The sequence below is a fragment of the Echinops telfairi genome, unplaced genomic scaffold, assembly GCF_000313985.2.
Source record: "Echinops telfairi isolate 266 unplaced genomic scaffold, ASM31398v2 ScPeMD7_23;HRSCAF=83, whole genome shotgun sequence".
Taxonomy (NCBI): domain Eukaryota; kingdom Metazoa; phylum Chordata; class Mammalia; order Afrosoricida; family Tenrecidae; genus Echinops; species Echinops telfairi.
This window is the reverse complement of record NW_022103920.1, coordinates 6,303,330-6,316,094: the sequence shown is the minus strand read 5'-3', so window position 1 is coordinate 6,316,094 and position 12,765 is coordinate 6,303,330. Positions and strand designations below refer to the sequence as shown.

Here is a 12,765-nt window from a genome sequence, read left to right as displayed (position 1 = left end):
TTCAAAAGATCAGGTTATAGATCATACACACATGGACACATCTATGCACACCCCACAGTGAGACCCTGCTGCACACGCACTGTCCCAAACAAATTAACCCCCTCCCTGGCCAGGGCGTCGGTTCCAACTCACAGCTCCCTGCAGGACAGGCAGACCTGCTCGGCTGGGTTTCCAAGGCTGTCACCGTTACGGGAGTTACGGGAGCAGACGGACACCCCTCTCTCGGAGCAGCTGCTGTGGTGTCAGGCAGTTCCTACTTCCAATGGCCCTCTGCACAACAGAGCCAGACTCTGCCCAGTCCTGCTCCAGGCTCACGATGGTTCTGTTTGAGCCAGCTGCTGCACCCGCTGTGTCATCCAGCTTTTGAAGAGCATTCACCCTTGTTCGCTGACCTCTACTGAGCCAAGCATGCTGTCCTTTTCCAGGGACCGGTCTTTCCTGCTACCAGGTCCAAAGTCTGTGAGATGCAGTCTCACCAGCCTCACTTTTGAGGAAGATTCTGGCGGTCCTGTTTTCCACACAGCTTTGTTTGTCCTTCTGGAAGCCACGGTCCTTCCACTCGTCTTTGCCAAGCCCCCAATGTGATGACTGCAGCTACTCTTGGGAGGACGGCGCAGGGCGGGCAGTGTGTCATTCTGTGGTGCACAAGGTCGCTGTGGGCTGGTGGGAGCTGACTTGGACGCAACTGTCAACAACATCTATTCTCCCAGAGCTGGGGGGCGGGAGCTCATTCGAGGTGGCCAGTCGATGTCCTGCTGTTTTCCAGAGGGGACAGCCTGATTGTGCCCCATTTTTCATAAACTTAGAATGTCACGGAAACAACACTCACACAACACACACACACATATGCACGGTCCACACAACATGCATGAGACACACTGCACACACGCACATGGTCCACACACATGCATGAGGCACACCGCACACATGTTCATGACCCACACATGCATGAGGCACATGGCACACACAAATATGCATGGCATACATGCATGGGACACAGCACACATCCCTCACTACATGCGCAAGACATGTGACACACACAGCATCCATGCCACACACAATATACATGAGCTATGTGGCACACACAGCACATGCAACCACATAAGACACATGCACACACACACAACACACACCTAAACATGCACACAATCAGAAGGGCCTTTTAAACAATGACAAGACTCATAAAAGGGAGAGTGAATGACATGCCCCCATCCCCTGGGGGGACCCTCTTCCTCTCGTCCCCCACTTTGTGCCTCTGCCCCGTCTGGCACTTGGCACGGAAAAGTGGCAAGAGGAGAGGAGGGGAGGAAGCATGTAGGAAGGTGGATTTTTTTCATCAAGGGCTGGAACTGGGTCTGCCATCTCTGCCCAGGCTTGTCCACCTGCCCGTCCTCCTCCTCCGTGCTCTGGCCCTGCCCTGCTCACCTTGGAGAAGAGGCTGAAGCAGCCCAGGCGGCTGACGATGCAGTAGACCTCGGGCAGGCGCTTCCCCTTGCCGCTGGGCTTCGGGAGAGAAACAGGGAAAACCTGCTGTCACTAGCTGCCCCCCACCCCACCCTCAGGCCGCTGTCATGGACTGAACTATGTCTCCCCCGCCCCACCCACCAAAACACGTGTCCTCGACCCGAGCCTGTCTCACTGTGGTGGCAGGAGCCCGGTGGTGCAGAGGTTAGCTCTGGCTGCAAACCCAAAGGTCAGCTGTTTGAACCCAGCTGCTCTGGGGTCAGAACCAGACGGCTGCTCGTGTCTGGAGACGGCTCAGAAACCCCGAGGGGCAGTTCTCTGTCCGAGCGGGTCCCTGAGTCACAGTGCACTGGCGGCTGTGGGTCTGGTGTCTTGGTTTGGTTTCCCGTCGAATTCCAGTTCGGACGGGGTTTCTTGTTGTGCTCATGAGGCGGTACCTGCCAGGGTGCATTTTGCATCAATCTCATGAGATCAGGAGCAGAGGAAGCACAAAAGCAGAGAGGAGGAGGGTTGACAGCCAGCCACAAGATCCCCGAGGACCCCAGGACAGGGACCCTACCTCGGGGCAGACGGAGCCTGCACCTCCTGCCGCTGAGTCCGAGGGAGGGAGGAGCATCTCTGTGAAAGCCCCGCGTGTGGCGTTTCTGTGACAGCAGTGCTGTGAGCCAGAGGGTCCCAGAAACCACAGCTTTGGGAAACCCGTGGAGGCAAACAGGCTCTGGCCTAGCCCACCCTGCGCCATCATCCTTCACACTGTGGTCTTATCTGAGGTGAGCGGCTGGGGGCTGAAAGACCACTCAGTTTTCTCGGGGGTACGGCCTGCACCTGTTCTTACGGGCTTTGTGGCAAAGCTCACTCTGCATCCTGCCTCTGACTCGCAGGATCTGCCCCTGGCGCCTGGTTCCTGGGATGCGAGCCAGCAGCGTGCCCTGGATCCACACGAGTCAGCAGGAGCCTCCAGCCTGATGCCTGATCCACGGCCTTGGAAGCCACCACAACTGCGTGAGCCACTTCACTGAGCATGCACACACACGTATCTGTATCCACTCGTACACACATTGGTGAAGTAGAGGGACAGTAAAAAAGATGAAGGGGCACAGTGGCTGCAGCAATGGGCCCAAACATAAGCACCGTGGTGAGGAGGGCGCAGGAACGGGCAGTGTTTTGTTCTGTTGTGCACACGGTCACTGTGAGTCTGAACTGACTTGACGGCACCTGGAAACAACAGCCACACACACACACAGAGCCCAAGACAGGCACCTGTGCCCGACTTCAAAGGCAGGAAGAGCCTGGCCAGACAGTGGATGTGGGGCGAGGAGAGGGCTGCCATCTCCTCGACTGGGACAGTCAGGGTCAGAGTGGCGAGGTGGGTCCTTCCTTTTCCCTGTCCCTCTCCATCTGTGGTCGGACTCTTCTAAGGGGGATCCATCTATTTTCTCCGCCATCTGAAAGAGTATAAGCATCGCCTCTACCCCTAGTCACCAGCAAGCCTGGTGTCCACACCCCGTCATCGTTCTTCCAACAGATTTTCTCCGGTTGGTTTTCTCTGTGGGGGTGGGAAAGTGTTTCTCCGCCCTAGTTACACGGGAATCTTTTGGAAGTGAGAAGACATTTAGAATCAATGTGGCCAAGTGGAGTTTATTGTGTGCTGTCTCACCTTTCGTTTCCCCCTTCTGTTGAAATAATTGAGTTTTCAGTGTGCCATGTGCCCGTTCAATGAGGGCTTGGCCCTGAGGGTTGTAAGGGATCCCTGTTATGTGATGAATATTCCCGTCTTGGCAAAAATTGTGGAATCTCTTGCTAGTGAAGGCAGAGCCATTGTCCTTAAGTGTGTACGAGTGCCCATCACAGCGAAGCAGGCCAGCAAGTGGCTGATGACATATTTTGTGGACTCGCTAGCCATGGCTGATGCCCATAAAAATCCTGAGAAGGTGTCTATAGTAACATGCACAGCTCCTAGACGTCCAAATGAAGGGATGTGAGTGACATCCATCTGCCAAATAGCATTCGATTGGTCACCACGTGGGTTTACCCCGTGAAGTCCTTCTCTGAGTGAGGCATGCTGGCAGTGAGGGCATTCTCTGACGATCTGCCTGGCCTGCGCCCATGTCAGGTGGTATCCATCCCTGAGGCTGGCAGCGTTGTTGTGTAATCTTTGATGTTCCGCTTGTGGGAGCGCTAGAGTGGTGAATGCCTATTGTGTTAGCACGTCTGCATTGGCATTTCCCAGGGAAATGGGTCCCGGTAATTGTGCGTGTGCTCTTGTGTGTCCCGTGAAGAAAGGGTGAGAGCGTGTTCTTATCTGGTTCTGTAAAGTAAGGAATAATCTGCCGATGTCAGAGTGTGGATCTATCTTCAACTTTGCTGTCTCAGTGAAAGAACAGACTTGCACTGTGTAAGCAGAGTCACCGATTATGTTGATTGGCTGCCTCATATCTTCAAATAGTAAAATGATAGCAAATATCTCTGTTTTCTGAGCAGAGGTGTAACAGGTTTGGAAGGAATGAGAGGAGAGACCCCAGTAGGCTGCCATGTCATTACTGGAGCCGTCTGTGAAGTAGGTGGGGGCTCCTTCAATTGGCTTGTGTGAGAAAACCTTGCTGAGGGTCCAGGGAGTTTGTTTTAGAAAACCCCAAAGTCTCCCTGGAGGATAGTGGCAATCTAGCTTTCCACAAAATTCGGTAGAGCTATCTGAAAATCCGTGGCAAGTTCTAAAAGGCGCCTCACCTGAGCGGGAGTGTAAGGCAGAATTATGACAGCCGGATCAAATCCACACAGCTGTCAGCAACGGCGCCTGCCTTTGGATACTAGCTGGGCTACTTGCTTCCAATAAGGCCAGATGACCTTAGGACCTGTGTTCCCTAAATGTATCCACTCGAGAGGCTTGTCCTCTTGGGCCAAAATAGCAGTGGGAGTGACTGGAATGTGAAAAATAATAAGGTGTATGCGCTTGTCAGGATCAACTCGAGAGATCTCACACTCGCTGAGCCTCTCCTCCACAAACTACAACTCGAGGCGAGCCTCGGGGGTGAGCTCTCTGGGACTATTCAGCTGAGAGTCCCCCTTTAATATTTCAAATAAATGTTGAAGTATGGGAAACAGAAGGATTTCTCTCAAGTTGTCTCCCCCAAATATATGCCAGACTTAGCTGCTTGAGAATGACTGTACACTTGGAGGTCATCAGGAGTAGATTAAGGGTCATTCTCCCTAAGAGCTAATCAGCTGTCTAGACCAAGCAGACACCACTGTTTATCCCACAACAAGTAGGGTCCACTCCCTTCTGATAAGGATAGTAGTTGTCTGTTTCCTTGTAAGAGACACCAGAGAGGTCAAACCCGCTCAAGGATGACCAAGGTTAGGCTGCCATTATGAATCTAGGGTCCGCCCATCTTGTCACATGTATACCCCTAGACCTTCCCATTCCTATGGGCACACCCCTAGCTCATCCCCAATCCTGTTACGCTTATGCCTATCATAGATCCCCTTCCTACAATGTGCATGCCTATTGTACTGCCCCTTCCTGTGACGTGTGATTCTATAATCATGTCCCCCTAAAGTGATATAATGTGTGGTTGGCAATAAAGAGAGAGCGCTCCCCAGTTCTTGGTCCCCGAGGAGGCTGCTCCTGCTCTCGTGGCTGGGTTCCCCCCACGAGGACCACGAAGCCGGGCTGAGGTGAGCAATGCTACCATGTAATGTGTCTGACTGCATTAATGTAATATCTCTCCTATCACTCATGCTCTCGATGACTTTAATATAATATATATACATCTCAACCGTACAATTGTGCTTACTGAACCCGTGGGTAGTAGTGGTGGGGGGGCTGGTTCACCCCCCTCACCCCCCAAACTTTATACCACATTTAAATTCCTCTGTGAGGATTCCTAGGTAGGGTCTTACCCAGTTTATTTCTCCTAAAAGCTTCTGGAAATCATTCAATGTCTTAACATGGTCTTTTCTAATCTCAAGTCTCTGTGGCATGATTGTGGTCCGATGTATCACTGTCCCTAGATAGGAGTGGGGACTGGTAGTTTGAATCTTATCAGGAGCTATTACAAATCCTGCCTGAGAGACTGCTTCACGGACACGCATATAAGTCTTCTGCAGCATGTCACTGTTAGGAGGAGCTATCAAAATGTCATCCATGTAGTGTATTATATACGCCTCAGAGAACAGTCTCCTGACTGGCTCTAGCACCTTCCCTACAAAGAATTGACACATCGTAGCACTGTTTACCATGCCTTGAGCCAGAGTTTTAAGATGGAACCTCTTATGAGGAGCTTTATGGTTTAATTCGGGCATAGTGAGAGCAAATGGAATTAGAAATTGAAGGGAAAAGGTTTTGCAAATCTGGATTTGGGTTCATTTCCTTAGGGCATTCAGGGGGGCTTAAGACCCACCCATTAACTTCCCCTACAGCCAGCATGGAGGGAATGAAAGAAGTTAACCAGATCAGAATATTGCAAGAAGGTAAAATCATACAGTGTAAAGAGCCTGTAACCTTATTGGTAAACATGGAGAAAAAATGTCTGTTTGGTAATTTACTTCAAGAACAGCTGAACAGATTCATTAAGAATTTTTTCAGTCTTTCAAATCATCCTGAGTTAGTCAGCTCTCTTAATTCTCTGAGAGCTGGGAGCCAAAATTTATATAACAATGAAGGCTGTCTAACTAGTCCTTATACTGGGTCAAAGCCTAGCAAGTTAACTGAGATTGCTAGCAGTGCTTTGAAATCTGAATTGTTAAAACAGAAGGGGGAGAAGAGGAATCTTATGTGTGACAAAGTTCATTTAGTCATTTTAACCCCCAAAATTTCCTCCTTACTAAAAGATTGTAACAAAATTAGGGCAGATAAGCACATTTTCACTTCTACAGAGAGAGCTAATCCTAAGAAATCCCAAGAGGACGGAAACCACGTTTGGGACCCAGGTCCCCATGTCATGTTTTTGCAGAGTAAAGCTGATGGAGAAAGATGGACAAGGAAGAGATGGAGAAGCTACCCAATCTTAATCATAATTCCTTTTTCAGGTTAATGACACCCCAAAGAGAGGGGCTATTTGTTTATATTTTCACAGGCAAAGGAGATAGGTGGATTTCTCTTCAGCTAGCAAGGCCCAGAAGAAAAGGGGGCCATTATCAGAGAGACTGCAGGCAGATATTGCAAAAGAACAGGACAATTAACAATGGGAAAGACCCAGGGAGAGAGCCCGAGATGGGATCCAAGGAACCCAGACTCTGCCCCGCTGCAATAGAGGCTCTCCCCGGTCCTCGCTCCCGGAGGCTCTCTCCTGCTCTCTGGCCGGGCTCCCCCCATGAGGACCACCAAGCGGGGCTGGGGTGAGCATGCATGAATTGTGTCTGACTCCATTATTTGACTCTCATGCTTTCTATAACTTCACAATAACCTTTACCTATTATCGCTGAACAATTGTGCCTACCGGACCTGTGATGATTTGTTGGGGACTCTCTTCTCCCCACTTCATCCCCAAAGTGCCCACTCGAGCCCAGGGTGTGATGCCCGGCAAACCAAACCCCACGGCACTGCTGTCCAGTCGACCCTACAAATGACTTCCCAGGTTGTAAATCTTTATGGGGCACACAACCCGGTCCTTCCCTCAAAGAGCAGCTGGTGGGTTTGAACTTCTGATCTTGGGGTTAGCAGCCTAAGGCCTAACACACTGTGCCACCAGGAAGGTGCCCATACTAGGTGCTTAACCTCCGACAGAACCAGAAAACGACGGAAGCCTAACTTGCCCACGAGCCCTTTTGGAAACTGACTTCTGAGCTAGTTTTCAAATCCCAAAGAAAATCAATCTCCATCGCTTAGTGCTGAAGCCATTTTCGGTCAACAGAGGGTTATCCCACCTAACAGCTTCCATGACAGCCTCAGCACGTTTCCCCAGCACCTACTGCGTGCCCGCGCAGCACTATACTCTCAAACTCCCATGCACTTGGTGGGAAAGGTTTGTCCTGGTGGCAGGGTGTCAAGACCAGGCATTGAAAAGGATGCAAAGGTCCTCAAGTGGCCATTTCACTGTACCCTAGAGTGACCCGTGTCCTGAGCCATGACAGCACCGTCGGCCGGAGCACACATGTGGCCTGACCTAATGCCTTCAGGGTATAAGTGGCCAGTTTTCTCATGAAGGAGGTTTTGAGGGAAGAGGAGGTTGTCTCCCCTTTGATGGGGAAATGTGGAGAAAGCAATTCTTCCCCAGGAGACAACAGCCCCCACCAGCCACCGTGGGGTTCAAGCTGTCTCACGGTGACCCCACAAGTTGCCGATGGCTGGTGTTCTGGGAGGTTGCCACGCCTTTCTTCTGAGGCAGGGCCCTGGGAGCCCCAGCCCCAGGGGCGCCTGCAGGCTCCTCCCGTGCCACTCACCAGCAGCCTGCGGCAGTACCCGAACCGACGGCTCCCGTCTTCCCCGGTCAGCACAAAGGAGAACGTCTCGCTGCGGAGGGAAAGGAGCCTGAGGAGGCCCAGTCGCCGCCAGGGCAGGGCAGATAGACTGTGGCACTGCATCCCTGAGGAAGCGAGGGATGCCTCTCTTCACCCACAGAAGTCTGCCCCAGCACAAAGCGCCTGCCTGAGCCTGCTGGGCACGGAAGAGAGAGGGCCTGTGGCTGAGGGGGGCCTCAGTGGGCTTCCCGAGCCAGGGAGTGGCTGTGAGAAGCAGACGACAAGCAGAACAGTACTGGGCCCCTCGGCCCTGCCCCCAGAGCCCCACCCCAGGCTCTGCCAGGGGCTCAGACTGTCCTAAAGACACTGGGCTGACCTCCAGGGTCTCATCAGCCACTGGCCCTGGCCAACCTCGGGGTGCAGCCAGCTGGGTTTGGGGAACAGCTGGAGCAGGCAGGCAGGCCCGAACCCTAGGGGTGAAAACATAGGCCGCCCCAGGCGAAGACCAGCCTCATAACTGCCCCTTACACTCACATGGCCCCACCTACCCCCAATTTCCTCCTGGCCTGGCCCATCAGGGACAATGGGCAGAGCTGTCACCAAGCCCCCACTCCTGTCTGTCTCAGTGGGGGGAAGAGGGTAACCTCCACTCCTGTCTCCTTTCTGCAGTGGGAGAGAGGCAGCCCCCATCCCAGTTTCTGTGTCTGTGGTGGGGCGGGGACGCCCCCTTCTTTTCCCGGTTCGGGTTGGGGTTGGGGGGCAGTCGACATACCTGGTGAACTCCTGGACGGGGGCCCAGTCCTTGGCGTCGGGGAAGCAGAACTGAGGGATGGCCTTCAGCTGGTCCTCAGCTGCCTGCAGGAACTTGAAGGACCTTTCCAGCTGCAGGGAAGAGGAGGAGAGATGCCGGGAGACTCCTGGGCTGGGAGCGGGCCACTGGCACACCCTCCAGGTCCCTAGGGTCCGCCCCCAAACCCAGTCTGCTTTATCGGAAGATGTCGATGCCTGACTCCTAGTGACCCTGCTGTGGCCCGCAGCAGAGTGCCCCAAGGGTTTCCAAGGACTACCTATTCACCACAGCCTCATCTTTCCACTGGCACTTAGCCAGTGAGCACACCAGGGCTCTTCTGCTGCCTGCCTGACTTGCTGGGCCACACCAGAACCCGGGAATGGCCACCTGGACAGCAGAGCCCCTGGGTCCCTGCACTGGGCCCCTGGCAGAGCATGTCCCCAACTCTGGAAGCACCCTCCGATTCATGACCAGCACTCATGAAGACAGAGGGCCAAATGGCACTGGGTCAACTGGCCGCAGTGTTACCGAGCAAAGATGCCACCTGGCAGCCTCAGGTGTGTCTGCCCCAGGCCAGTGTTTCCAATAGACTGAGTTGTCTGAGAGCTGGTGAGCAGGGAGGGATGAGGAGAATGGATGCAGCGGAATGTCAGTGACCGCGAAGAAAACTCGAAGTACCAGGGGCCAACCTGTCTGGGCGGCAGGGCGACCACGGCGCTCCTCTCCCCAGAGGCAGGGGGGTGGGATGCCAAGGTCTTGTGCCCTCTAGGCCAGTCCCTGAGAAGGACGTCATGCTCGGGAAAGTGGAGGGGCAGCGGCAAAGAGAGGGGCTGCAACAATGAGCTCCAACTTTAGATCCATCGTGCGGACGGCGCAGGTCTGGGCTGTGGGTGGAGCTGACTCACAGTACTAACAACAGCAGTGAGCACACGGGTTCAAGGGCCTTCAGAGTCCCTGGGTGCCACAGCTAGAGGGGACTCCGGGCCTTCTCAGACTGGACAGGGAACAAGCCCTGACATGGGATGGGACGGGTCCCTGTCCACACAGTCGGTGTTGAAGCCAGAGGACAACTGTCACCTCTGTGTCTCTGCCACCACGCTCCCAGCACAGGGCCTGGGGCACATCTTGTCCAGCTCTGTGACCCTAGGGCCGGACAGAGGGACAGAGTCTCTGCCTCTCAGCTTACCTGTTTGCCTGCCCGGCTGTCCTGTGTACCCCTGAATCCCAGGCACCCTGAGGAGCCCTGGTGGTGTACTGGTTACATGTTGGGCTGCTAACTGCAAGGTCAGCAGTTCAAAACCGCCAGTCTTTCCACGGGAGAATGATGAAACTTTCCACTGTAAAGCATTACGGTCTCAGAAACCCATGAGGGGCGTTCTACCCAGTCCTGGAGGGCTGTTACGAGTAGGAATCACTGCAGTGCCTTTGTATGCTTGTCTGCGTGTGTGTGTTTTGTGTGTGTGTTGAGTTCACAGCAGGGGAAGTCATAGCTCCAGGCCGAGCGCCCTGTTGGGACACAGCAGGCTCCGGCAGGTACACGGACACGGGGGAGCCCCATTGGAGGGGGAGGGGTGTGGCTAGATACAAAGCTAGGGAGACAGAGGCTGGGGGCCCCTCTTCTAGCCTCACTGCACTGGCCCCCGCGCCTGCCCGCATCCCGGCAACGGCAATCTTCACGTCGCACTTGGGTCACACGCTCTGCTGCTGCTGGTGGAACAGCCCGCCCAGCTGCACCGCTGCCCAGCGTGAGAGAGGCCTGGCAGTCTGCCCCCGTCAAGATGACAGCCTGGGCGACCCTGTGGGCAGCACTGCTCCCTCACAGGCCGCAGTAAGTCAGGACGGACCCAACGGGCCGCAGCCGCCACCTGTGGGGCCGTCCCCGGGGTCCTTACCTTCAGTGGAAACTGCTGCGTGAGCTCGGGCGCGTAGGCGGCCCCCGCCTGCTTCCTGTGCAGCGACACCACCACGAAGTACTCGAAGAGCTGCCGCTCCGGGGGCTCCAGCAGCCTCCGGTCCAGCGGGGGGCAGCGGGGGGCCTGCTTCAGGCGGGCCCGCACGTGGACCAGGCGCTGGCTGTGAGCTGCAGAGAGCAGAGCAGAGCCACCCTTTATCTGAGCCCCTGGTGGTGCTGTGGGTTAGGCACTTGGCCGCTAATCACAAGGCCGGTGGTTCAAACCCACCAGCCGCTCTGCGGGAGAAAGGCGAGGCCGGCTGCTTCCTGGGAAACCTTCTAGTGGGTGCTCTGTGCTGTGTCTGGGTTTGGGGTTTCCCCATGAGCTGGGAGCAGCTGGCATGGCCCCTAGATCTAGCGTTGTAGCCTCGCTGTCAGGGGGCGCTGCGCAGAACCCCCACCCCCACCCCTGCCCCGCTACCACTTGGCTGGACGATGGGGCAGGCACGGCCACAGGCCATCTGGAGAGGGAAGCTTGGTGACAATCTTGCTGACAATGCCCGCCCAGCATGCCTGTGTGTCTGGACAACACTCGTGAGGGTGGAGACAGTCCCCTCTGACACGCGGCCCCCCTCAGAGCCCTGGCACAGCTCCCAGGGGCTTTAGAACCTCAGGGTCCCACACGCACGGACCCTGGCAAATCACACTGCTGAGGGCCCACATGGCAAGCTGAGGGGGCTGGCTCGGGGACAGTGTGGCCCCCAGGAGCACCCGAGGCACCCTGCCCTCACCTTCCAGCTTCTCCTCGGCGTCGCTGTCTGACTCGCTGTTCTCATCCGTCACTGGAACAGAGACAAGACGCAGAGAGGTGACAGAGGGCCATGGACACTGCGGACCCTCCCGGGGCCCTGCTGTCTGCTTCAGAGGCACCTGGGTCACCACCTCTCTGCCCGGCCCGTGCACGTCCAAGCTCAGTAGGCCCTCGCTAAGGTGGCAGCCGTGTCAAGTGATGGGGGACGGTGCTGGGCATCGACAACTGCCAGTCAGAGGACAGTGCCCGGGTCGGCGGCTGGGAGAGGCCCCAGACAGATGCAATGGCAGGCACCGTGCATCCCTCCTTGTGTGGGGGCAGGCCTACCTTTCCCGGAGCTGCTCTCTGCCGACTGGGACAGCCTCTTGACGTGTTTCTTCCCCCGTCGGGCCTCGTACACAGCGTTGATACGGAGCACCAGCTGCAGAGTGTAGGGGAAGCGTTGGCAGGGCCTCCCCATGGCCAGCGTCCCCATGGCGGAGGGACACTTCGCAGCGGGCAGCTTTTAGGATTTCTTTTCTGCCTGCGGTCATCAGCCCCAAAGGATGTGCCAGCCCTCTGGGCATCCCTGGGATGGCTGAGGGGTGGGTGCCCTGTCACTGCCCCGTCTGGGTGACGAGGAGTCTGGGGAGCAGCCACAGGGGAGGCTCTGGAGTGCACTGAGCTGAGGTTCAGCAGCATCACAGTGGCAAGTCTCGGTGCACGCTGGCACCGGTTAGAGTGGGACAGGGCCCACAGGGAAGGGAGGATGGCTGGGGGACAATGCCACCTTCGGCCTGCGGCAGAGAGGTCACCTTGGGGATCTTCCTCTTCCTGCGGCCGTTCTGCGCATCCCCAAGGTTGAAGAAGGTGTCGTCGGGGCTGCTGGGAGTGGATGGGGGGCTGACCCGGGAAGGCGACACAGTCCCGTCCCGGCTCGGCTTCCGCGTGTCCAGTGGCTTGAAGCTGCTCCTCTCGGAGCCGTGCCGTAAGAACATGGGCTTGACCAGGGCCTGGAGGGGGAGAGGGCATGCGTGTGAGCGGCACAGCAGGGAGCGGGGGTGTGGGGGGGTGGCCCCTTTGGGTCTGTCATCAGGACACGTGAGAAGGACATCATGCTGGGTAGATGGCCATGCTGGACGAAACTCGTGGACACAGCGGCTAAGACCACAGGCTCCAAAAAAGCAGGGCTGGTGGGGATGGTGCAGGGCCTGCGGCGTTTCGCTCTGGTATGTGCCAGGTCACAGCTGAAGAGGGAAGGCAGTCCCGGGCGGCAGGTTCATCACGCGTGCTGCTGCTGCGGTTCCCGTGAGGGTGCATGGTGGGTTGTGTCTCCGAGTGAGCAGTGGCGGATCCGGGCTTTCTTCCTGCCTTGGCTGCCGTGGACTTCCTCAGCTTCGCGAAGCTCTGTCCTGTAGACACGCACCGCGC

General features: G+C 56.0%; 1 protein-coding gene across 1 annotated transcript in view; it reads right to left on the bottom strand.

The window, feature by feature from the left end:
- Positions 1 to 12,765, bottom strand: part of DENND2A (DENN domain containing 2A) — a 36,854-nt gene that overhangs the window by 11,817 nt on the left and 12,272 nt on the right. Inside the window, exons 5-11 of the mRNA XM_004714030.2 lie at positions 12,150 to 12,347; positions 11,683 to 11,776; positions 11,336 to 11,386; positions 10,546 to 10,733; positions 8,636 to 8,745; positions 7,846 to 7,915; positions 1,426 to 1,503 (exon numbers count right to left, since the gene is read on the bottom strand). Of these exons, the coding sequence (XP_004714087.1) occupies positions 1,426 to 1,503; positions 7,846 to 7,915; positions 8,636 to 8,745; positions 10,546 to 10,733; positions 11,336 to 11,386; positions 11,683 to 11,776; positions 12,150 to 12,347 (789 nt within the window). The remainder of the gene's footprint in view (positions 1 to 1,425; positions 1,504 to 7,845; positions 7,916 to 8,635; positions 8,746 to 10,545; positions 10,734 to 11,335; positions 11,387 to 11,682; positions 11,777 to 12,149; positions 12,348 to 12,765) is intronic.